The sequence below is a fragment of the Pristis pectinata genome, chromosome 25 (assembly GCF_009764475.1).
Source record: "Pristis pectinata isolate sPriPec2 chromosome 25, sPriPec2.1.pri, whole genome shotgun sequence".
In the NCBI taxonomy this organism is placed as follows: domain Eukaryota; kingdom Metazoa; phylum Chordata; class Chondrichthyes; order Rhinopristiformes; family Pristidae; genus Pristis; species Pristis pectinata.
This window is the reverse complement of record NC_067429.1, coordinates 898,520-924,419: the sequence shown is the minus strand read 5'-3', so window position 1 is coordinate 924,419 and position 25,900 is coordinate 898,520. Positions and strand designations below refer to the sequence as shown.

General features: G+C 46.2%; 1 protein-coding gene across 1 annotated transcript in view; it reads right to left on the bottom strand.

Moving 5' to 3' along the window:
- The window catches only part of erbb2 (erb-b2 receptor tyrosine kinase 2), a 55,640-nt gene that overhangs the window by 1,929 nt on the left and 27,811 nt on the right, over nucleotides 1-25,900 (bottom strand). Inside the window, 20 exon segments of the mRNA XM_052038871.1 lie at nucleotides 159-420; nucleotides 1,520-1,624; nucleotides 2,249-2,346; nucleotides 2,630-2,750; nucleotides 2,752-2,777; nucleotides 3,488-3,563; nucleotides 6,088-6,161; nucleotides 6,164-6,269; nucleotides 8,978-9,179; nucleotides 10,157-10,260; nucleotides 10,637-10,759; nucleotides 11,510-11,648; nucleotides 20,349-20,371; nucleotides 20,373-20,495; nucleotides 21,783-21,873; nucleotides 21,993-22,122; nucleotides 22,654-22,853; nucleotides 23,122-23,212; nucleotides 24,503-24,576; nucleotides 25,549-25,675. Of these exon segments, the coding sequence (XP_051894831.1) occupies nucleotides 159-420; nucleotides 1,520-1,624; nucleotides 2,249-2,346; nucleotides 2,630-2,750; nucleotides 2,752-2,777; nucleotides 3,488-3,563; nucleotides 6,088-6,161; nucleotides 6,164-6,269; nucleotides 8,978-9,179; nucleotides 10,157-10,260; nucleotides 10,637-10,759; nucleotides 11,510-11,648; nucleotides 20,349-20,371; nucleotides 20,373-20,495; nucleotides 21,783-21,873; nucleotides 21,993-22,122; nucleotides 22,654-22,853; nucleotides 23,122-23,212; nucleotides 24,503-24,576; nucleotides 25,549-25,675 (2,295 nt within the window).

Sequence of the window (25,900 nt, the reverse complement as noted above, 5' to 3'; positions counted from 1 at the left end):
CTCTTGCCCCATGGATCCACTTCATTCCTCGGATCCACTCCATCCCTCGTCCCTCGCCCCGTGGATCCACTCCTACCCTCATCCCTCCCTCCGTGGATGCCCTCCCTTGCTCAGCCCCTCCCTCCACCCCTGAGAAAGGGAGTGGTCAGAGCCCACACCTGTGCCGAGGGACTCACTGCCCAGTGCGATGTAACTGTCCACCTCCAGCCCCTCTCCCTCATCGTCCAGGTGCACAGTGGGATCTGAGCTGTACCGCTGACCAACGCTGTCCTCCTGGGGTGGGCAGACGGCCCCCCTGTACCCCGAGCCCTCCCCGTCGCTGGGGACGTCAGCCGCCTGTTGTAGGGGACCACAGGCCTGGCCCAAGCTCTCCGTGGACACCGACCCCCGACCTTCCACCTCCGCCACACTCTTTGCACTCTGGGGGCAGAAACAAAGGTAGTCAGACAGGAGACAGACCTGGGCCCAAACCTCACTAGTTAGTGTTCTAACTACTTCACGCTAACCAGCACTCTAACCGGATCACACAGAATGCAGCTTAAAACAGATTGCTGGAGTCAGGAAGTTGGTGAGTGTGGGAACAAAGGGGGAGGGAGAGGGCCTGCTCTCTGCAGCAGACCAGGCAGCAAGTTAGACTCTACCTTGGGGTGAGCCAGGGCTTCATTTGGAGTTTATAAAGGGTTCAACACTTGATGGATATACTGTCATTGTACCAGATATCACCTAAATACAAAGCTATTGAATATGTGAATTGAGATTGGATCGGGCTCACAGTGCAAGTGATGTGTTGTGGCTGCAGCATGTGGGAGTCAGTGGGCAGGTGAGACCCCAGCAAGTACATCCATAGGGAGTGTTTGCGTCCTGCAGAACCAGTTCAGGGTTGCTGAGCCAGAATGAGTTGCAGAAGGGGAGGGGGCGTGTTTACTGATCACTGTAAGGCCAGGCTAGCCAGGAGGGTGGGACTGTGAGGCAGGTGTGAGAAGCCTCGGCCCATGCACTTGTCCAATGTCTCTTGCAGTCTGTGTAGATCACAGGGTGACAGACACTGCACCACGTCCACCTTTACTGGCAGATGGATGGGGTCCTGCAGCTGGTTTTGTTATTTGCGGGATATTGTGACTCACAGCACAGTGATGGATTGGCGGATGCAGGCTGGGCCTCCACTCTCGGGTTTAAAAGATCGAGAGGTGATGATGCTGAGGCGAGAGGCAGCGGGGTTCTGCGGCAGATGCTGAGGGCAAGGTTCCTGAGTGGAGGAGTCCACTAATGGGCAATGTCTCAGTACAGGGGGTGTCGTAGTTCCTTCCCCTGGTGCCGATGGATCCTTCCAATTCTCTGCCCCCTCGGAGAGGCGAGACTGACAGATGTAGGCCTGGGGGAATCGAAGGTTGTGGGCGTGGTGAACGCTGGGGCTCCCTGAACTGGGCACTGGGGCAGGGCTCATACACAGGCAGGGGGCTGTTCTGCCTTTATTCTGCTGCAGGGCGCGCTGCGCGGCCGAGAACATCCCTGTCAGTACCAGATATTCCTCAGCGTCGGTCAGGTCGTGCATGTCCTCCTCCTCCAGCAGAGTGCGGTAGAACTTACTGTCGGTCGGGCTCTGAGGGACGAGGTGCTCGTCGCCCTGTAGTGAGAGAATGCAACCTGTCAGCTCACCCCAACAGCAGGACCGTGGGGGGGGGGGGCCACACCGAACCCCCCAATGGGAGAGAGGGGGAGGGGTGGGCAGGTGGGGGAGGGAGGGGGTGAAATGGAGGGAAAAAGGGGTGACAAAGGGGATTGGTGGAAGAAGGGCAGGAGGATCATGGGAAGAACAGAGGGCAGGGGTATTGAGGGGTGAGGGGGGTAGGCAAGGGGAGGAGAGGGGGTGGGGGGAAGGCAGAGGGGGCAGAATGGGGGTGGGAGACGATGTTGCGGGGGGAGGGGTGGGGGTTTTGGGGAGGACCCAGATCCAGGCCCACAGCAGACACCTGACCACTGCCCCAGGTCTCTCCCGGAGCCCTCAGCACCCGCTCGTCTCACCCCATCGCCGCTCCGTTCCTCAGCCCTGACTGCACGCCCCTCCCACCCCATCAATCCACACACTGCCCCCCCTCCTCTCCCCTCACTACACCTCCCTCCCTCTGCCATTTCTCTCCCTCACTTTTGCCCTCCCTCCTCACTACACCCTCCCTCTCCCTCCGCCATTTCTCTCCCTCCCTCACACCCCCTCCCCCTCTGCCCCAGCCCCACCCCCTCCTCCCCTCACCTGGATAACGATGTATCGTTGAGGGTCCCGGGCCATTTTTGAAAACTCTGCCACCAGTTCCAGGAACCTGGGTCTGCACTCCGAGTCAATCATCCATCCTACCAGGCAGAAACTCACGGAGAATGGCAGTCAGTCTGGGTCTCCCCAGGATACAGTCCCAAACCGTGGGAGGGTCTCTCCCCGGGACAGTCCCACGTGGGTGTCGATCTCCTTGCTCCCCACCCACATTCACTACCACACTGAGCACCAGCATCAGTCCTGGGGCGGTTTCTGCTCCTCCCCAGCTCAGTCCCACATGGGACGAGGGGTATCCCACCCCAGGCGGAGTTCTGCTCCCAGGCTCTGTCCCACCCCTGTGGACTTCTCCACTCTCCAACTCACATTTCACCATGATCATGTAGACATCGATGGTGCAGATGGGAGGCTGCGGCAGGCGCTCTCCCTTCTCCAGTAGGTCATGAATCTCTCGAGCTGGGATCCCATCATAAGGTTTGGCTCCAAAACGTCATCAGCTCCCAGACTGTTACACCTGTAGCAGAGAGCCAGGACATAACCTCACTGAGGGAACCTCTCTCTCCCACAGACACCAGAAACACACACAGTCCCATTTAACAAGCGAGGCCACTGGGTACATGTGATCCTCACTCAGCCAGGACAAAGCTGCCCTCCCTGCTGCAGCCCAGGCCGACTGAGCTGCTCACGTCACTGGAGAGTGTCTGTGCTTCCAGGGCAGGCTCCGGTCAGTGGTGTGGGTGAGCTCCGGTCCAGTGCGTGATGCATGGTCAGCGACCAGGGTGGGGGCAGGGATGGATCAGCTTGGCAGGGTGGAACACAGAGGTGGGTGGGCCTCAGGGAAGGATTGGCGTTGGCAGGGTTTGACTCCAGGGATGTATGAGTTCGGTCAGTGGGTGGGGTGGGGTCAAGGAAGGATTGGGTTGGCAGGAATGGACACCAGGGATGGGTGGTTTGGGGTCAGTGACGGGGTGAGGGGTTAGGGATGGTGGTTTGGGGGGGTAGGGGTCAGTGACGGGGAGGGGTTAGGGATGGACACCAGGGATGGGTAGCTCAGTCAGTGGGTGGGATGGGGTCAGGGGATTGGGTTGGCAGGGATGGACACCAACCCTGGAGGGACCTGTTGCCTACATGCAGTTGGACAGCAGCCATGAAGCAGGGTCCTGCTGGGACTGAGGTGACCATCCGTCCTCAGGAGCTGATGTCTCAGCAAGCTGGTTCACATACCATAACTCCAGACGTCACTTTGGTGTGTGAATCTTCTGTGTAATATGGATTCCAGAGCCATCCACTTGATTGGAACCTAAACAGCAGCACGTGAGATGTATCAGTCCAGCTTCTGAACCAACAGGGTCAGCACCCCCTATGTACAACACCTGTGGCATTAGAACATACCCACTCCACCAGAGAGCAAGGAGAGTGCTGGGTCATTGCCCAAACTGTCACTGCCAGAACAGTCTCGGCTGCAGAAACAAGTTGGGAAATGCAGGCAGTGAATCACAGGATCAAAGGAGGGAGGAGGTACAGGAGCCTGACGACCCACACTCAACGATTCAGAAACAGCTTCTTCCCCCTCCGCCATCACATTTCTGAACGGTCCATTAACACCACCTCATTATTCCTTTCTTTTGCACTATTTATTTGTAATTTATAGTAATTTTATGTCTTTGTAAAACTTCAGCCTCCTCCACGTAACAAGATTACAGCCCCAACAACACATTCTGCTCCCTTTCCGCATCCCTCAACAAATCAAACATCTGCTGGTGTCCACCTTGTGTACACTCACTAACTCCACCTCCACAGTTTCCTGGGGAAGAGAACTCCCAAGATTCACGACCCTTTCAGAGAAGAGATTTCTCCTCATCTCACTTTAGACGGGCCAGCACTGATTCTGACACCATGACCCTGGGTTCCAGATACTGGCTTTTGGGGTTAACTTCCTCGGCACCCCGCCCTGTCAGTCCCCATCACAATCTGTTGCCCCAAGGTCGCCTCAGTCTTAAATCAGTACAGGCCCAGCTGCTCAACCTCTCTTCAGACATCAACCCCTCACCCAGGAACCAAGCCAGTGAAGCCTCTGCAATGCCCCCCAGTGAAGGCACATCCTTCCTCAAATGTGACCAAAGCTACTTGCAATGTTCCAGGTGCAGTCTCACCTGCAGCCTGTAAAGTTGCATCTAAACTTCCTGACCTTTATACTCCATACCCCAAGTAAAAAAGGCCCATGACTCATTAACCTCCATAATTTGTGGTTGTACCTGCACAGTTCATGTACTGAGATCTCCAGTTCCCTTTGCAAAACAACATTTTGTAGCATCACTCCACATAAATCATTTGCTGTTTCGTTCTTCCTTCCAGTGGACAACCTCCCATTTTCCCACATTATACTCCATCTGCCTACTTCCTGCCCCCCACCAACCTCTCTCCCCTCTGCAGCCTCTCTGGCTCCTCCTCACAACTTGCTAACCCACCAGTCTCTGTAACCGCAGCAAACTCGGCCACAGGTCCTTTGGTCTCTTCATCCAAGTCACTGGAGATTGTAAACAGTTGATGCCCCCGCACTGATCCCAGAGACACCTCACTGGTCACTGATTGCCAAAATTGCACCATTTATTGTGTTTCCCTGGTTTCTAGTAGTTTTCTGTTCCCCTCTCCATCCCAATAGATTATGTCAAGCTGTGTACTTGTGTAGTAACCTTTTATGTGGCACCTTCTTGGTAAATTGGTCAAACATGGTTTTCCTTCGTAAAACCGTGACAACTTCAATTGATTGATGATTTTTCAAATTTTACATCATTAGTGGATTCCAGCAGTTCCCACCAACAGACTTAGGCTATAGTTTACTTTCCCTCTCCCTCCTTTCCTGAATCATGGGGCTTACATTAGCAGTTTTCTGGCTCACTGGGACTGCTCCAGAACCCAGAACTTTGGTAACCTCTGATCGATGCATCCACTGTCTCTGCAGACCCTCAGCTGCAGCCCATCAGGTCAGGGGATGTGTCGGTCTTTGGCGGAGTCATTTCTCTTTGCTGGTGGAGGTTAGTTTAAGTTCCTTCCTCCCCACAGACATGTGGTCATCTTTTATTGGGATGGTTTTATTGTTTTCTGCCATGAAGACTGATCCAAAATAATTATTTGGAACCTCTGTCTTTTCTCTATTTCCTATGATACTCTCCCTAGTCTCATCCTCTAAGGGATGAACATGTTTTACTTTAGCTTTTCATTTTATATATAACCTTAGAAACTGTCTATTTTTTATATTATTTACTAGTTTACTCAAATATTCTTATCTTCTCCATTTTATGTTTTCAATGTCCTTTTTTTAAGTTTCTAAGAACTTCCAAAATCTCTGGCCTATCACTAAACCTCACACCACTGCACGAGTTTTCATTCATTTTGATACCAACCTTACCACAGATGGTATATTCTTCGCATACAGCCTTTCTCACTGGAACAAACCTTCACTGAAATTTATGAAATATCTCCTTAAATGTCTGCCTCAGCCTTACACTTCCGTCCATTTTCACAGTCCACTACAGCTAACTCTGTCCTCCTACAAATGCAACAGTTTTAATTTAAGTTTAGGACATTAGTTTCAGACCCAAGATTCTCACCCTCAAACTGAATTTAGAATGTTACTACACTGTGATCACTCTTTCCTTGGGGAACACACCAAGCTCAGGGAACACACCAAGCTCTCAGCTGAATGGTTTACAGTTCCACGATTCACCTTTGTGACTGAGGTCCAATGACAAATTCTGTGCTGCGAGTTGGCGTACGATGTGTGGATTGTACGGGCTACAGAGGCTGTGGATCAGACGGATTACCTTTCCACCATCTGCATGATACTCTGTCTCATCTGTATCTAGGAGCCTGGCAAGTCCGAAGTCAGTGATCTTCAGTGATTCAAGCTCTTCACCAGGACATTCCTTGCTGCCAGATCACGGTGGACCAATCGAACCTGATCTTCAAGGTAATGCATTTCCCTGGGAAATGGTATGAATGAGATCTGGTCAATGTGCTCCATTCTCCTGCCCTCTTCTTATTTTTGCCAAAGCTGCCCTCTTTGACCAAAAAACCTCCTTAAACACCCCAAATGTCTGGTCTCATTCCCCAAATGTTTTTCTACATGGCCTGTGGTTTACAAAATGCTGAGAGTTATACCATGGGAGCAATGCTAACAATGGAACTTGCTGTCACACCCCCGGTACACGTTCCCAAATGGCTCCTGGGATTTACTGCCCTCAGGCTACTTGCTCTGCAGTGCCTCTCCTGACAGAGCATCAGAATCTGCACTGTCCCACACAGGAAGACACCACTCAACCAACAACGCTGTTCCATCATTCAGTTAGATCTCGGCTGATCCCAATTTAATGTCATTTACTTACTTTGCTTCTGTAACCCATAATTCCACAATCTGATATAAAAAAAATCTCGCAATCATAGATTTCCGATTTACATCCGAGCCCCAAGGTCCACAGCCATTTGGGGAGCAGTTACCTGATGTTCACAGAAAGAAGTTCTCCCGACGATAGCCCTGTGCGGAAGAGCTCGAATTCTTGTTCTGCACTTGCTCCCTCAGGTGAACAGTTTCTCTTCACCTGCACTAACAAATCCTCTCACCACCTTGAACTGTTCAATCACCCCTTAATGTTTTATATTTAAGGGAATTTAATATTTACCCTCCGATTCAATTTGCCCTCCACCCAACCCAAGTTCAATCTCCTTTCTGGGATGTGTTTCCCAGACTGGGTCTAACCAGAGCAGAATATGAGCTGCTGGGGAACTCAACAGGTCAGGCAGCATCTGTGAAGGGAAATTAGTGTCGACTGTCCACTTCCCTCCACAGATGCTCCTCGACCCGCTGGAGATCCCCCAGCAGCTCAGTTTTTTGCTCCAGATTCCAGCATCTGCAGTCTCGTGTTTCCTGGGGTCTAACCAGAGCTTTGTACAACGGTGACATTAACTATCACCCTAAGACCAACATCCCTTTATCATCTTCAATTATTTTTTCAATCTGTCCTTCAGATTTGAGATTTCTGTACTTGGGCCCTCAAATCGCTGGGCTCCCAGCTTCTCACCACTTGGAAGGTACTGTGATTGAGCTTTCTTAGGTCTAAAGCAGGACACCTGAGCTGTCCCACACTGACTCTGTCTGCCACAGTTTCCCACTGTTAACCTGTCAGTGTCCATGTGCAGGTCTCTGGTCCAATCTACACTGCTTAATGTGTAACCAACAGGGTCATCAGCCATCTAGTACAGGTGGTGCTCTCTTCCCTCATCCAAGGCATTTATAAATACACTGAGGTTTCCAGCACAGGTCACCGAGAGACAACATGAGTCACCTCCTGCTATTCACACGAGATTCTGAGTCATTTCTCCCAGTCACGTCGATCAGGTGCTCCCCAGTTCCACACACTCTCATGTTTAATCAGTGCTTGTATGCAACTTGATCAAATTATTTGTTATTCCATCAGTGGATGTGGGCATTACTGGCAAGGATAACATTCATTGCTTGTTGCGGTTACATGTTGCACCTCCCCACATCACAACCTGCCTCAGGCATGAACTCATTTCCCTGGTGACTATTGTGCAAAGCTCCCAGATCATAGGCCTAGTGTGAGAAGCACACAGGACACACTTGGTGCGTAAGAGCTCATGGGGCACAGACAGCTCAGAGTGTTGTGGAAGTTCTATCACTCACCACATCCCACAGCAATCTGCCAAAACTCCTTTGTTCACTGGTTTAACCAAACATATGCAAGGAAGCCCCTAGATACAGAGTTCTAGCACAATACAGACAGTCATTATTATAACCAAAGCATCATTACATGCAACCTGTATCATTAAATTTTAATTCTGCACACCATGGGTGAGCTCTTTCTTGACTAATCCACAAACAATTAGCTATTTACTTCTCAACCAACCCAAAATGAGACCACTGGCCTGGTCAGTTTCTGATCATAACAAAACATTGCTTCCATTCAACCAGTGTCTACCCCTTCACAGGTCATTTGTACTCTACAGGCTGTGAGCTGTCCCCAAGCCGAGCACTGCTCCTTACTGCCTCTGAGGAACAAGCCTGTGGCCCCTTCACACCTGCAGTTATTCCACAGCCCACCGAGCGAGCAGGTCCATCAACTCTTTCTTATGGATCTCCACTGATCTTGTTTGTACTGCCCAGGCTGTTAGCTCGATTACAGAGGCAAGGCCTGGCCAGTTTCACTACAGGGACATTTGTTCTTTTACATTTTGTTTTACCAGCTGCATAAAAGTAAACCCAATAAGAGTTAATCAGATTCCAGCATCTGGACTCCCACACCAGCCAGACATTGGATGGATAGATCCACACCCACTTTTACTATAACTACCTTTTTATTCCAGCTTATTTAACTGAATTTCAATTCCCCAGCTGCTGTGACTGGGCTTGGATCTCTGAAGTACCAATCTAGTATTACCTCCAAATCCCCCAATACCCTCTATGGAAACTATATTAATAAGACATACACAGACACAATAACCACCACGTTAATTATCTCTCCCCCATCACAGCTATGCCCGTTTGAGGCCTCCACCCTGAATCCACGCTGGCTCCCTCTGCCCAGCGATTAGTGCCAATGCTCAGTCACTATCACCAGTACCAGACAGTAGGCACTTCCCCACAATATAGCGAAGACTATCAGGATTCTGAATTGTGGCTTCTCTCTGCTGACGTACCTTAGCGATCTGTACACACCAGTTGAGGAGATGCTGTGATCCGATCCGGTCCTTGTTTTCTCGGACATAATCCAGCAGGGATCCGAACGGCATCAGTTGGGTAACCAGCTGCACAGTGGAGGTCAGGCAGATCCCGAGGAGGCGGCAGACGTAGGGACTGCTCACTCCTGCCATAATGTACGCCTCCTGCAATACACAAACACTCAGCACACTGCCGTCACCACCCCCAATCTCTGCCAGCAGCTAGTGCTCTCCTTAAAATTCCACCTCACGGGGAGCAGTGAGGCACCAGGAACAGGATCCAATTTCCACGTTGGTTGGACTCGATTGTGAACTGACTGTTGTACAAACTCAGGTACTGCACTGAAGGTGCGGTTATAAGACTATTGAATGATGAGATGGACTCTTGACCTCATGTTCAACTTCACCATGGCCTTGCACCTTATTGTCTGCCTGCACTGCACTTTCTCTCTAACTTTAACACTTATTCTGGCATTTGGTTGTTGTTTTCCCTGTACTACCTCAATGTGCTGATGTGATGAAATGATCTGTATGGATGGCAGGCAAAACAAAGTTTGTCACTGTTACTCGGAACACGTGACAATAATAAACCAATTTACCAAAAAGCTGCAAGCCACCAGGGCAAGGATCTGGAGCAGCTCAGCCTGTGGCTAGAGGACAATGGGCTGGTCAGCGAATGGAGCAGTTTACCAATGGGGAAGGGGCTGTGTTAGTCCTGCAAACACATTACTGGCGGGTGTCAGTGTATGACCGGCAAAGCAACAGAAGGGAGATTCCAGCTTTAATGGGAAGCTACAGATGAGAAGGTTGCCAAAATCTGAGAGAGAGTTGCCAAGGGTTGAAGGACAGATTCTACTGAGGATTAACAGAGGAATAGCATGGTCACCAGTGAGAAGCTACACTGGACACTGAATTGTTAACTATCAACTGCACTACTGTTACTGTGAGAAAAATGTTTGCAAAGCTAAGTCACTCGTTTAGGAAAGTGTCAGTGGAAGAGGATGAGGTGGGATGAGAGGTTACCTTCTACAAAAAACGTGAAGGCAGTAGAGAGAGGACTCTCACTGTGCCGAGAGATTTTTTTTAATCCCAGAATCAGGGTAAACTGTATTGCCAAAGGATTCCTGTTTATTCGGCTCGAGTACTCGCTGGTTCTACTTACATCCCAGGATCTCTTTGTTTGCTTTGGGAGACGTTCCCTCTCTTAGAACTTTAATAGCAACAGGTATTTTCACATCTTCGTCCTCTGGCATCCAGACTCCCTGCATTCAGGAAAAGGCAAAGCAGTGAAGTCAGTAACTGAGCCTTTCCCCAAAACACTGACCGGAAAATCCAAGCAACCTTCAGAAAGGTCACTGCTTCACAACATCCCAAATCTAATCAGGTCCACTGTATCAGACCCCTTCCAAGTCCAGGAAGGGAGCAGCCAGGTAAATGAGACCTAAAAACTGGAAAGGGTAGACCCCTGAGATATAAACAGAGAACGTTGGAAACAGTCAGGTCAGGCAGCATCTGTGGAGAGAGAAACAGTTTTTCAGAGTTAACTTTCAGTGTCCCCCACAGCATCAGTAATTGCATCCAGCTGCTCACTGGAGAGCAGCCTCTGCGCCAGTTTCTGTGCTTGCCCAGTGTATTTACCTTATAAACAGTTCCAAAAGCACCAGATCCCAGAACTTTTACTTTCTTCATTTCCGTTTCCTTTAGGATTCGTATCTGGGCCTGATTTGGAACAACTCCACTCGGACTCACTGGCTCAACAAGCTGGAAGAGACAGAACATCACAACCAAAATAAATGATCCATCAACACGCCAGGGAGTGACCTGAGAGCGTCGACGCGCCAGGTATGTGACCCATGAGCTTCTGCACAGCAGTGACCCTGCAGATTAGTCCATGGCTGATGCAGTGAGAGAGTGTGGGCTGCAGGTTGTAGACACGGTGAAATGTTCTTCCAGGAAGACATAGCATCGGCAGAGCTTGCTTCGTGCAGATTCTGGTGCTGCTCTGTTACCGATTAATTCACATAGCACTGCCTCTAGTGGGGGGCGTGGCTCGCTGAGAGCTCAGTAAGTGCAAGGTGCCTCTTTTTTGCTCACTTCACAAGGAATGAGATCAGGTTAAAGCCTCACCCCAGAGATCTAAACCCATAATCCAGGCTGAGATCTCTCACCCCTACCAAATGAGGTAGCACCCTGAGGCAGTGAGCCCAGGCCCACTCGGGAGTGCAGTGTAATCCAGCTGAGTGAGTGGGTGGGGACAATACCCCTTAATGGATTAGAAACCCGATCCCACTGGCTACCTGTGTGCAGCTGAGGTGGAGGCTACATCCAGCAACAGCAACATGCCCCAACGTAATTATTTGGATACAACATCATTACCATACTGAATGTTAGTTATGGATGAACTGGTGGTTGGAAATGTTGAGGTGCTTTGGAAAATGTTGAAACCATCACTCCCCCAGCCTGGAACGGTTAACGTTGCTGCTGAAGGTGGCTGGGAGCAGTAACACTCACCTTGTTCTGTTCCAGGAGTCTCAGCATCTTGTGTTTCTGTTTCAGGTACACCTTGCGTTTCCACCAGATGATCAGCAGGATGATAAGCACCATGAACAGCAGAGCCCCAACTATCCCAGCCACGACTGAGGTCACCTGGCTAAATGGAAGACAGACACAGAGTAAGTCCCAGAGACCAATGCTCAGGCCAGCAGTGACCTGGGACACTTCCAGAACAGAGCTCCAAACACAGGCTCACCAAGGGGAAAGATTTGCTTCATATTCTGAAGATCAGTGGGACTTTAATCAAAGTCAAAGATTATAGTAGGGGATTTCCAGCTCTGCTAACGTAACCTGGGTGGTAAGAACGTAAAGAGTGGGGGGAGGGGGGAATTTTCTTTTTCAATCTCTTTATTGAATTTCAAATTGATGTACATAACATTAATGATTCTACATGTGATACCAAGAGATCGGGGTAACTACAATGACAGTTAATATTTATACTCACAAGGAGTAAAATACATAATCTACACCTCCCGCGCCCTTGCTAAGTGTACATGATGGGAAGAAAATAATTGAAAAGAAATTTAATTATATGAAGAGAAAACCCCCAAATCAAAAAAAAATTAAACAAAAGCAAACCAAAAACTTCAAAGAAATAAAAACTGGACTGATATTTCTTCGATTAAAAAAAACATTCTTATATCGTCAGCTCCGCTCCTCTCCATTCAAAGGTTATTGAAGGGGATTCATAAAAAGGTCTGCTCATATTGTATGGAAATATTGAATAAATGGATTCCAAACTTCCTCAAATTTAAGCGAAAGATCAACAATACCACTCCTAATTTTTTCTAAGTTTAAACATGTTATAGTTTGAGAAAACCATTGAAATGTAGTAGGGGGTACAGGGTCCTTCCATTTAAATCGAATGGATCTCTTTGCCATTACTGTAACAAAAGCAATCATATGACAAGCTGAAGCGGATAAGTGGCCAGAATCCATCATTGGTAACCCAAAAATTGCAGTAGTAGGATGGGGTTGTAGATCAATATTCAATACAGTTAAAATAATATTAAAAACATCTTTCCAATATTTTTCCAAAAGAGGATAGTAACAAAACATGTGTGTCAGGGAAGCCACCTCCAAATTACATCTGTCACATATAGGATTTATATGGTGATAAAAACGGGCTAACTTGTCCTTGGACATATGTGTCCTGTGGACCACCTTAAACTGTATCAAAGAGTGTCTAGCACACATTGAAGTAGTAGTAACTAGTTGGAGAATTTTCTTCCATGTCTCTGCAGCTAAGAGTATCTGGAGTTCTCTTCCCCATTCATTCTTAATTTTATCGAGTCTCTAGACTTATTTTCAAAATCTAATAAGGATTAAAACCTAAGATTTTTCTTGTAATTTCAGTTTTAATATAGTATCAGAAAAGTAGGTAAAGTGGCTTTTAAAAAGTTTCTAATCTGTAAATATCGAAAAAAATGCGATCTAGGCAAATTGTATTTATTAGACAACTGTTCAAAAGACATGAAACAGTTATCAATGAATAAATCAGGAAAACATTATTCTTTTCATTTTCCATAAAGAAAAAGCTAAGTCAATTCTAGATGGTTGAAAGAAAACCATCTAGAATTTGATTGGATAGGACTTGATAAAATGAATTTATTCAATCCAAAAAATTTACGAAACTGAAACCATATTCGTATTGTATGTTTAACTATTGGGTTAGTCATTTGTTTACTCAATTTAGTAAGTGCAAAAGGGAGTGAGGCTCCTAAAATAGAAGCTAATGAAAATCCTTGCACTGATTCATACTCAAGATACACCCATCGAGGACATTGAATTACATCTTGAAAAAGCCTAAAAAAAGGGGGGATCTCCGAAGCCATAGGTGTATGATAAATCAATTTAATTGTGGATATAAAATTTGGACTAAAATTAAATTTCTCAAGTGTGTTAAATAAATATTCCCATTCAACTCTGTCAAACACCTTCTCAGCATCTAGCGAGATTATAGATGGAGGGGTATATAAAATATTCAGTAACCTCCTAACATTAAAATGCAAATAATGATTCTTAATAAATACTGTCTGGTCATCAGAAATAACTTGTGGAAGTACCTTTTCTAGTCTAGAAGCCAATATTTTGGAAAAAATTTTGGAATCCACATTCAATAAAGAAATAGGTCTGTAAGATGCATATTCAGTAGGATCTTTATCCTTTTTCAAAATTAAAGAGATAGTTGCTTCATAAAAAGATTGTGGTAATTTAACTACTAATAGGTCATCTTTAAAAATTTTACCTAACCAGGGAGAGAGAAGATCAGAAAAGGATTTTAAAAATTCGACTGTACACCCATCGGGACCAGGTGTTTTACCCGAATTCATTGAAAAAATTGCTTTCTTTAGTTCTTCCTCCGAAATAGGCGCATCTAATATTGAACATTCATTAGGCGATAATTTCGGAGTCTTCAAATTCCTTAAAAATTCATGCATTAATGTAGGGTCCTCAGGAAATTCTGATTGATATAAAGAATAAAATTTTTGAATATTTATTAGTTTGATCATGGTCCACCGTGTAATTACCATCTCGTTTACGAACTTTAATAATCTGACATTTAGTTGAAGCAGCTTTCAGTTGGTTGGCCAACAATTTACTGGATTTATCACCATGTATATAAAACTGACTCCTAGTTTTGAGTAATTGATTTTCAATTGGAGATGTTAGTAATAAACTATATTGTAATTGAAGTTCAGTTCTCTTTTTATAAAGCTCCAAATTAGGAGCATCAGAGTATTTTTTTATCGATTTCTTTGATCTTATCAGCCAATATACGCATTTCATTATTAGTTTCATTTTTTCAATCCAGCAGAGTATGAAATAATTTGACTCCGGATATAAGATTTAAAGGTATCCCATAATATACCACTTGAAATTTCTTCCATAGAATTAGTTGAAAAGAAAGAGGAAATCTGTTCTTTAATAAACTGAACAAAGTCTAAACCCTGCAAATAGAGAAGAATTGAGTCGCCATTGTCTGACACCAGAGGGTAGGTCCCCTAATTTAAGTTAGTTAGTTTCAATGGTGCATGATCAGAAATGGCAATTGCATCGTATTTACAGTCAATAACAGATGGAGCTAATCACGAGTCAATAAAAAAGTAATCAATCCTAGAGTAGTTGTGATAAACATGAGAAAAGAATGAAAATTCTTTATCATATGGGTGTCAAAATCTCCAAACTTCTAGAATTCCAGAAGGAATTAATAAAGACAGTGGATTTGTTTAGAAGTACGTGATTCGACGCAGATCTATCCATCAAAGGGTTTAAACAGCAATTGAAATCTCCACCCATAATCAACTTATATTCGTTTAAATTAGAAAAAGATGCAAATAAATGTTTAAAAAACTTGGGATGATCAACATTAGGTGCATAGCCACTAACCATAACCACTTTTTTTATTATGAAGTAAGCCAGTAATTAATAGAAATCTACCATTCGGGTCTGAAATTATTTCATAATGAAATGAAATTTAGGAGTCTATAAAAATAATGACTCCTTTCACCTTTGCTTGTGAGTTAGAATGAAACTGTTGACCCCTCCAAAATCTAAAAAAAAACGCTGATTATCCTCTCTCCTAATGAGTCTCCTGTGCAAAAATAATCTGAGCGTTCAGTCCATGAAAAACTTTAAAGATCTTCTTGCGCTTAATTGGATTATTTAAACGTTCATATTCCATGAAACAAAATTAATCATCTTCTCCATTTTAACAGACTAAAAACATATGGTATGTAAAGGGTTAACTTTATTGCAGAGGAGACTCCTAAACAGGAAGAGGAAAAAAAAGTTCACAGAGGAGCCACATATGGCGACAATTCAGACATATTTGTAGTTTATCAGTCCAGAGGGAAAAAACTAACCTAAAAACAGCCCCACCCCCCAAAGCCCTAAAACTGGCCAATAGACAGCCAGAATGCTACCCACTACGTAATTTAACCCCACCTCTTTTGGTGGCAGATCACCAAATTAAAAGGAATGCCAAACACCACCATTAGCCAAAACACAAATCGAAATGTAAACAGACTGCTAACAGAGTTCTATAGAAACAAAAATACCGACAATCGACATTTAAAGAATACAATCTTACTATTATTTCAAGAGGAATAAAAGCAGTCACTCAATCAGATTCTTAATTATTACCAAAACAAACCATAAAAAAATAAAGTAAAATAATAAAAAGAAAAAAATGTTAAACAGAGATATGTGTCCATGTTCCAGAACCAAGCATGAAAGTGTTAACAGAAAGCAAGAAAAATATCTCCGAACTTAAAAAGCTCTAAAGTCTGTAAGTTAATTATTACCTAATAAACCAAATAGATATAAAAATCAAAGAATAGCACATTTCTTAACCATCTGAAGCCAAGAGTTATTGTTGAAGGAATTCTTCGGCTTCCTTGAGGGAATTAAACCATCGGCATGATTTGTCTGGGAGTACAATCCTCAAACATGCAGGAAACACTAATGCGGGTTGATAGTTCTCTTGATAGAGTCGCGACATAATCGGTTTATAACGCAGTCCCTCTCTCATAACTTCTGGGCTGTAATCTTCAACCAGACAAAACTTCCAATCTTTATGTTGGATCATTCCTTGATGACGAGCGATTCGAATCAAATGCTCTTTGGTACTCGCATAGTGAAATCTCAATATTACTGGCCATGGTTTTTGCTCTGCTGGGGGTTTTGGTCTTAACGCTCGATGAGCACAATCAAGTATGGGATGTACAGAAAAAAACTTCAGAGCCAAACACATCCATCAGAAGTTTAGAAAAGAATTCAGTAGGATTGCCAGCTTCAGTGTCTTCGGGAAAACCAATGAGCCTCAAATTGTTTCTCTGACTGTGATTTTCTAAATCAGTAATCCTCTGCCTTTGCTGTTCCAGCCTCTGGATGGTCGCAGTCAAGTCTTTTTCCAGTAAGCTCAGTCTGCGATCCCTTTCTTTGCCAGCTTCATCCAGGTGAGCAATTAATTGCTGTTGTTGAGCATTCTCCTGTATGAGTATATTTTGTCTGTCGTCAATGTCCTTTAACAACGTTTCCAAAGTAGCAAATCTCTGGTCAAGTTTTTTATCCAGTTTAGAAATAGCTTCCAAAGTAAGCTGAGGGTCTCCATTACCCTTACCATTAGCTGCAGCTTTAGCTCTGGTGTTCATTTCCGGCAATTAAAAATCAAATTCAGCCTTGTAAAAGTGTTATGAAAGTCTTATTAAAAGGGCGGAAGAAATTAAAAGGTGAATGGAGCCGAGCCAAGATACGACCTACTCCATCCAGCGCCACCAAAAGAGTCCTGGGAGGGGGTAATTTTATGGAGTGCATTCAGAAGAACTTCCTTGACCAGTAAGTTTCCAGTGCAATGAGGATGCAGCATTGCTGGCGAATGAATGGGGCTATGTAAATCACATGTCACTGGGGGGATAGTTGGGGAACAGCAACCAGAGCATCCTTAAGCTTAGGAAGGCTAGCTCCATTGGGAGGTGGAGATGTGGGCTGGGTAAATGTGAACCAAACACTGACAGGCAAGACTAAGTATAAGCAACAGCCTGCCCTTGGGGATTCAGGTGCAGATTGGGACATTCCCACAGGGAGGAGGGAAGGGCAATAAAAGCCAGAGCTCCCTGGATGACCAGTGAGATAGAAAAACAGAGCACGTGGCAGATGCCAGGTTGTTGGCACGAGTGAGAACTGGGCTGACAGCAGAAGCTCAGAGGGGAAGTGAGAAAGGAAAAAGGGTCAAGGGGAAATCATGAAGAAACACCAGCAACAAACATCACAGGGACCTGAATATTTTCTTGAGATACCTCAGTTGTAACTGGGGCTTAAGTGATGAGGCCATTCAGGAACCCAAATAGATCTACTCAGAGGCAGGGACACGGCTGAGGTATTTAAATACGTACATCGCCAGGGTAGATGACATTGCGGGAATCTCAGCAAAGGAAGACATAATTAAGGTACTGATGAGATACATTTAAAGGAGGTGGTACCAGTAAAGTGGATGAATCACCCAGGTGCAGACTGGATGCACTCAAGGTTGCTGAGAGGTGAACAGATGGAAATTGTGCAGATCCTGGCCATCATCTTCCTAACAAGTGGTGCCAGGGGGCTGGAGGGGTGCAAATGTTACACCCTTGCTTTTAAGAGGTGCAAGGGTAAACCCAGCAAACCTAGCTACTCAGTTCAAACTCAAGTGTAGGGGAAGGTCCAGAAACAACGGTCAGGGACAGAACTAGCAGTCACTTGGAGAAAGGTGGTTTGATTAGAGAAAGCCAGCATGGATTTGTTAAAAGCAAATTGTGTATTAAAACATAGAACACAGAACAAAGAACAGTACAGCACAGGAACAGACCCTCTGGGCCCACAGTGTCTGTGCTGACCATGATGGCAATGCAAACTAATCCCGATTGCCTGCATGTGGTCTGTATCCCTCTATCCCCTGCCTGTGTTTGTCTAACTGCCTCTTATACATGGCTTCTACCACATCCCTGGCTGCATATTCCAGGCACCCACCACGCTGTGTGAGAAAAAACTTGCCTCAAATATCCTTCAAGCTATCCCACTCTCACCTTAAACCTATGCCCTCTAGTATTTGACATTTTTATCCTGGGAAACAGACTATCTGTGCCTTTATAAACTTCTATCAGGTCTCCCCTCTGCCTCCGACATTCCATACAGCTAACATTCTCTAATCCAGGCAACATCCTAGTGAACCTCTTCTGTACCTTCTCCAAAACCTCCAGATCGTCCCTGTAATGGAGCGACCAGAACAGCACACAATTCTCCAAATGCAGCCTCACTGAAGTTTTATACAGCTGCCATACGACTTCCTGACTCTTACACTCCACACCCAACCAATGGCCAGTACACTGCACGCCGCCTTTTACCACCCTCTACCACGTACTGCCACTTTCAGGAAGCTATGGACTTGTACCCCAAGATCTCTCTGTACAATATTTCCCAAGGGTCCTGTCATTTACTTTATACCTTCCTTGTGCATTTGACCTCCCCAAAGTGCAACACCTCACACTAGTCTAGATTCAAACCAGCTGCCATTTCTTTGTTGATATTTCCAACTGATCTCTATCCTGCTGCATCCTTTGACAACCCTCCTCACTATCCACACTCTGCCAATTTTTGTGTCATTTGCAAACTTACTAATCAGCCCACCTCCATTTTCATCCAAATCATTTACAAATTTCACAAACACAGATCCCTGCTGAACACCACTGATCACAGACCTCTGGTCAGAATAATGCCTCCCTACCACTACCCTCTGACTTCTAAAGCCAAGCCAGTTTTGAATCCAATCTGCTAAGTCTCCATGGATCCCATGTGCCTTAATCTTCTGGATCATCCTACCAGGAGAGACCTTGTCAAAAGCCCTCAATCATCTGTCACCTCCTCAGAAAACACAGTCGACTTTGTAAGACGTGACTCTCCCTAATAAGTCTGTTTTCCACATGTGAGCATATGTATTGATAAAGCTATAACAGAGAGGATCAATGAGGGAAATCTGATTAACGTGCTACATAAGCAATCCCAAAAGACATGGATTACATGCCATGTACTGGCTTGTCATCAAGACTGGAATAAAAGTGGTGCGTGTGAATAGAACCTTCACAGACTCAGGAAACAGACCACAGCTATCTCCCCTATCTCTGCTTCTCATGATTTTATAGCCCTCTATCATGTCATTCAGCCTCCTTCACTCCAGGGAAAACATACCCATCCTATCCAATCTCTCCTCATAACTCAAACCCTCCAGTCCCAGCACAACACTGGTCACAAGCCTCCAATCTGGAAAAACAACCCTCCACTACCACCCTTTGCCTCCTATCAACAGGGCAATTCTGTATCCAATTGGCTAGCTCACCCTGGATCCCATATGATCGAACCTTCTAGAACTGCCTACCATGTAGGACCTTGTCAAAGGCCTGGCTAAAGTCCATGCAGACAACATCTACCATGCTGCACTCATCGATTCCTCTGGTCACCTCTTCAAAAATTCAGTCTATTTTATGAGACATGGATTTCCCGTGCACAAAGCCATGCTGACTATCCCAAGTCAGTCCTTGCCTCTCCAAATGCAAACAAATCCTCAGAATCCCTTCCAATAACTTTCCCACCTCTGATGTAAGGCTCAATAGTTGCCTGCAGTTCCCTGGCTTGTCCTTGCAGACCTTCCTCAATAAAGGCGCGGCTAATGAGATACAAAATCTCGGCCACGACCCCAGCAATCTCCTCCCTTGCTTCCCATAACATTCCAGGATACAATCAGCCCCCGGGGGATTTATCCACCATTATATGTTCCAAGACCTCCAATGTCACCACCTTCATAATGTTGACGTGCTCCAGGACATCTCCAGCTTCCACCTCCTCCTCCATAGTAAACACAGACAAGAAGTTTTCACTTAAGACCTCGCTCCTTTCCCGTGGCTCCACACGTAGGTTACCACACCAATCCTACTCTCTTCCCCAGCTGTCCTCCTAGCAGAGGCAATGATATGGGGAAATTACCCGGCTTCTAGCTGAATTTTGAGGTTGGGAATGTGGGCGTTCCCTCTCCCCAGTTGCTTGCATATGCACCAGTAACAGACTGCACCAACATAACAACATCAGGGTGGTGGGCAATGGGTTACCGACACCAGTGAGTGATTAAAGCAGAGCAGTTACCTGTGAATAGGCTCTCAGGACATCCATCATCACTGCTGTACATCTGAAGAACAAAGCAGAATTACTTACAGCAAATGCAGAGAGTTATTCCAAACAAGGCACAGACTCACTGCTGATGTGCACTTACGAGTGACTGCAGTTTGTGGGGCACCAGTTGACAAAGGCCATGCTCGTCAGGGTATTTCCAGATGTGTCCGTGTAAACCACTCGGACACTTCTCCACACAGTGCGCGCCATCCTTGTAATGCCTGCAGGCCACACAGGCATCGGCACCCTGACAGTGAGAAGGAAAGGTCAGCCCCCAGGAACAGCACATGAAGAATATAAACAACACCCTCTCCCGTCAGTCACCCAGCAGCAACAATACTGAAACAGTGACGCAGACACAAGCTGATCTTCAACAGCTCACACATTTGATGAATCGTGTTGAGTGGGGATCAGTATTGCTTGGGACACCAAAGAGAAGGTCCCTGCTTTGAAGTATTGCCATGTTCACCTGAGGGGGCGGTCAGTGCACATCCCAAAGGTATTCCTGAAGTTGTGACTGACACCCTGGTACTCACCCTATGACCTTTGACATTTAATGCCTTTCACATTACAAAATGTGTCAAGACATTTCACAGGAACATAATCAGGAGCCACAGGGAGAGATGATGACTGAGAGCTTGGTTGAAGAGGCAGGTTTGAAATAACTCCTTAAGTGAAGAGAGAAAAGGCACAGGAGAGGTTCAGTGACAAATTCAAGAACTTGGGCCTTGGCTTTGGAGTGGAAGGATCCTGCAGAGGTGTGGGACCCTGATGTAGGCAGGGGCCACACCACAGAGGGTGATCATCTAAACCTGAGGTGCTGCTGGAGTAGGAAGGTTGATGGTGTGACTCTGTCCATGCCACAGGAGCCGGTCTCACTGAAGTCAGCAGTTACAGTTCTATAAGCGACCTCAGCAACACAGGTTGCATCACACTCAGATTCACCTCAGGCTGAAGACCAAGTCAGTGCAGAGCACACAGGTGACAGGAAAACAACAGCTGTCGCCTTGAAAACACACAAATCCAGCCTGAAACTGAAATCCTGAGGTGGCCAAAGATAGGAATAAGAGCAGAGTGCACTCTACTACTTCCCAAGGCTGCGTGTGTGTGTGTGTGTGTGTGTGGGGGGGCATGTGGGATCTGTGAGAAATGAGAAAAGCCCACTGCAAGGTGAGCAACAGAATGTGGGTTAGGTACTCATGGTTTCCACTTCACTGGACGTGGAACAAGGGAGCTGAATGAAGTTGCTACAGTGAGGTTGCCCTCAGAGTGAACGGCCCCTGAATGAGCCACAGAGTGCAGTCACTGCCCACAGCAGAGGGCCTGCAACAAGTCAACGCCTTCTGCTGCTGGCCTTTCCGGGAACCTTGCCATCACTGCCTGAGCATTCTCACCGCTGCCTCACTCAAAACATTACCACATAGCCTTCTCTGCCCCTTCACAGACCACTTTGCCATTCCCCTCCCACACCTCTCAGTCTCCCCTCCTCAAGGCACTGATGTGTGAATTGAAGAGTCGATTCCAGGGTCATTACCTTCCCACTGCAGCTCAGGGTCTCATTCTGCGGCAGACACTCAGGGTGACATGCGATACAGGACGATTCACTCAGATACTCCCGAACTTGCCTGGAAAAGGAGAAGCAAAGTAAGATTTAGAATGCAGCCCAGACACGTGCCTCTAGGCACCCCTTTCCCTGAGCACCCTCTCGCCATTGTCTGCTGCAGCCACCTTTAGCACAACCTACCCCTCATACAAGTTGCAGGATTCCACACATTCCTGACCTCGGAAGTACGTGCAGGAGAGGCACTGCTTTGGGCCTGGGCCCCAGCAGCTGCTGTTGATGCACAGGCTGTAACAGGTACTCCCCTCAGCTTCTGCAAGAGAAATGAAACGAGTCAAGGGTAAAAGTCAGACACTGAGTTCTGACCCAGTCACTAATCGGGAGTTTAAGGGGATTTGCTGCACAGAAACACAGGGGAGACACAGTATCAGGTAGCAGCGGTCAGTACTTTCACACACAGGCTGCACAGTGCAGAGCAGAGAGAACGGCTATTTTAAGCTTTGATAATTGTGGATTTTTTTTGGATAACACAGATTCCCTCCACGCTAATAATGAATAAACAGACATAAGAGGAGTTGGCCATTAGCTTCAAGGGATCCAGACTGGGCTGTGTTTCTGCATTTACCGGATAACAGGCCATTTCACTCAGTGCTAATATTAGGTACATTTGTGTGCAACGCTCTGAATGTCATTCCATCAGCCACTATGTGCATTTAAAATGAATAGGAAAATGTAAGCATCTCACATGTTCTGCTTTGTTCCACCATGTTTCTAGATACCCTTGTTGGGAAGGATCCAGTACCCAATGCAATCAGATTGGACTGCGTGTCCCATTGCTACTTACCGCAGACATCCTGGGGCCTGTTGGCTGTTATCAGCTCCTCCTGGTGATCCTTCTTAAACAGCTGCCTCCAAGGAATGGTATTCACATAGCAGAGGTTAGGGTTCCGGTGAATAAACACCAGCCCATTACTAATCTCTTTTAGAGATCGAAGTCCTAGGGATTGTATCTGGAGATTCTGCACTAACAATGCATAAGCACCGCTGTAACCAGAGAGGGAGCGTGTCAAAAGCAAAAATCAAAACGAAAGACAAAAAATAAAAACCAAAGACAAAAAAAATCAAAATCAATGACAAAAAAATCAAAACCAACGACAAAAAAAATCAAAATCAAAGGCAATTTACAAACTGTGTCCTGCCTGCATCCTTGATGTGTTCTCTAGGGAACAGGGTAAGTGCAACATACAAACGAGTAAAGCAGTGTAAGTGGAGAGATCAGTGACAGGCTTTGAGGTGCGTAGGCAAGTCTCACCTGTATAACAGTCGTCCTCGGATGGTAACAAGATTCTCAAAAGCCTTCAGGTTAGTAAAATTCTGTGGCCAAGCCTCGATGTACAAATACCCTGTAGACCAGAAGGACATCACAGACTGGTGACATTGCATGTATGATACGCTGAGCTGGCAGGGGATTGGTTCTGGATAGGGTGGGTTCAGGCATTAGTTGTTGGATTTGTAGGACAGGGTTTTGCTCAACAGCACTGAGACATTTAAGGGTGATTTAGTTATTGTGCACACTGAAAGATCATTTAGTAAACTGGTGACAAGGGGATCAACTCAGGGTTAACGGGAGGGGCCTCAGTTCTACCATTTTTGGCGACTTCACTCTGGATGGACAGCTAGCCTTTGGAGAGGGTGTCAAGGATGGGCCCGGTGATGGGACTACAGTTATGTAGAGAGATCAGAGAAGCTGAGGTTTACCTGATAACAGAAGAGAGATTTAACAAAGGGTTCAAAATCACAAGCTTTAATCAATCAGCAGGTTACTTCCGGTGTCAGGAGAGCTGATGTATTTAGGGTAAATGTCAAACGCACCAGAGAAGAAGACATTTTTAACGCAGCAAGTTGTTTTGGCCTTCAAAGGGCAGTGGATGAAGGAAAAAATTTACAGGACCATGGCTGAAGAGTAGGGAGGGGTCTGACTGACGGCTCCTTCAAGGAGTCTACATGGGCACGAGTTCTGAGTGGTCCCTCTGTGTTCCACACTTCAATAAAAGGGAATGGGTTAGGTGGGTATTCCCTCAGATTAATTTAACACAGAATGCATCAGAACACAGGATTGTTTCAAATCAGTCAGAAAAAGAATCAGAGAGGACTCTCAGTCAATTGCAAAAGGTTCAGGTACTCAGAGTCAGCCCATGACGAGGTCACACCGAGGATGAGGGACTCATCCAATGAGGAGAGACTGGCCTTCAATCACTGGAGGTTAGCAGAAAGAAGAGGTGACCTTACTGAGAGGATTTGACAGGATGGATGTGGCGAGGACGGAGAGTCTGGGACTGAGGGGTAGTCTCAGAATGAGGACTGAACTGACGAGAAATATCTTCTCAAAGAGAATTATGAATCTTTGGAATTCTCTTCCCCAGAGACTTTGGATCTTCAGCTATTGAATATATTCAGGGATGAGGTCATTGGATGCTTGAACATTGGGGAAAGGTGGAATGGGCAGGAAGTTGGAGGTGAAGCACTGGATCAGCCACTGAATGGTGGAGCAGCACAAGGGTCCGAATGTCCCCCGTCGCTTCCATTTCTTATGTCCTGACTCTTCTTTGGTTTGGACAAAAGAACAGGGACATGGTTAAAGACAGGACTACTTCCGACAACTTGGAACTCATGGATCAGTGGAGGGTTCATACCAGTGATCTCTGTCAAAGCACTGAAGACTTGCAACTTCCTTGGATCCAGGGGTTGAATCTTTGCAGCTGGGTCGCTAAAAGGACAAGAATAAATATCAGACCACATTTAACCTTCTACCTCTGGCCCCCTCTGTGGCCACCACATCCCGCCCACAGGTTGTCCTGGACACGTGACAGTCGATGCTGGCATGATATCAGACAGTGATGTATCCTTAAACGATTCTTTCCTTAACCAATGTCTGCAGCACAGAACCAGGCCATTCGGCCTATCACATCCATGCCAACCAGTGGGCACCTATCTTCCAACACTTGGCCTTCTCGCCTTGGCCATCAAATACTCATCTAGACACGTTAAATGTTCGGATCCCTTCTATCCCTTACCCTACATCTCTGCACTGTAGTTTAATCTACCTCTGATAAGCAGACTGGGACAGTAGTTTGTTCCTTGGATAGAGCACAGCGCATGGCTTTAGTGAAGTGTGACCACGTGATGGGCATCACACAGCCTCAGATGGGGAGCCTGGAGCCTCACTCACCCTCACACCTTAGTCACCGACTCAAAACAGCTCATCTTCCGATTGGCGAAGGGGTCAGAATACAGGGCCAGACACCACTGGACACCTCAGGGAGGGACTGCAGAATTAGAACAGTTCCCACACAACCGAGAGACCCCTACCACCTCTGTGAATTAAAGCTCGGAGCCAGACAGAAATAATACACCTCACTCACTATAGCAACAGACCCTCAGCACAGAGAGACGGAGAGAAAGAGAAAACAACTTACATGTACGTGCATACGTACACCTTTACGCACACATACACAAACACACATGGGCTGCAAACTACATGAAGCCACACTGCTGTGAGACCAAAAGACAGGCTTCTAAAGCCCCCACACGCCAAAACCTTCCAACATGTGCTGAAGTTAATTCTACCATAAACAACTCCAGAAAATCTACCCCATGACCAAGGGAGGGTCTGAGTGTGCAGGAACTGAGAGTGAGGTGAGAGATGAGAGGTGACAGGGTCCACAGCCACTGTACTCACCCAGAGAAAGTCTCGGTGAGGAACACTAAGCTGCCAAAGATCTTGGTGCAGCCTTTGAAGGAATCAATGTTGTTGGAGGTCACTGCACGCACATTCTTCATGTTATTTACCCCCAAACCGTTGCACACTGCAAGACAGACCAGTAAGCAAGGACTGAGCAAGGTGATCAACATCAAACAATCATCTTCCATAACCATAAAACACATTTAATCAACTAAACAGAGAGTGGCGGTTGAAAAATTGAACTATAAGCTGATTTGGTGTGGTTAGTGCTAACACTCAAATGGGAAACAACTTCCCATCAAAAACTGGGAAACTTTATATTTAAGAGACCATTTGGATGAGTTTTACC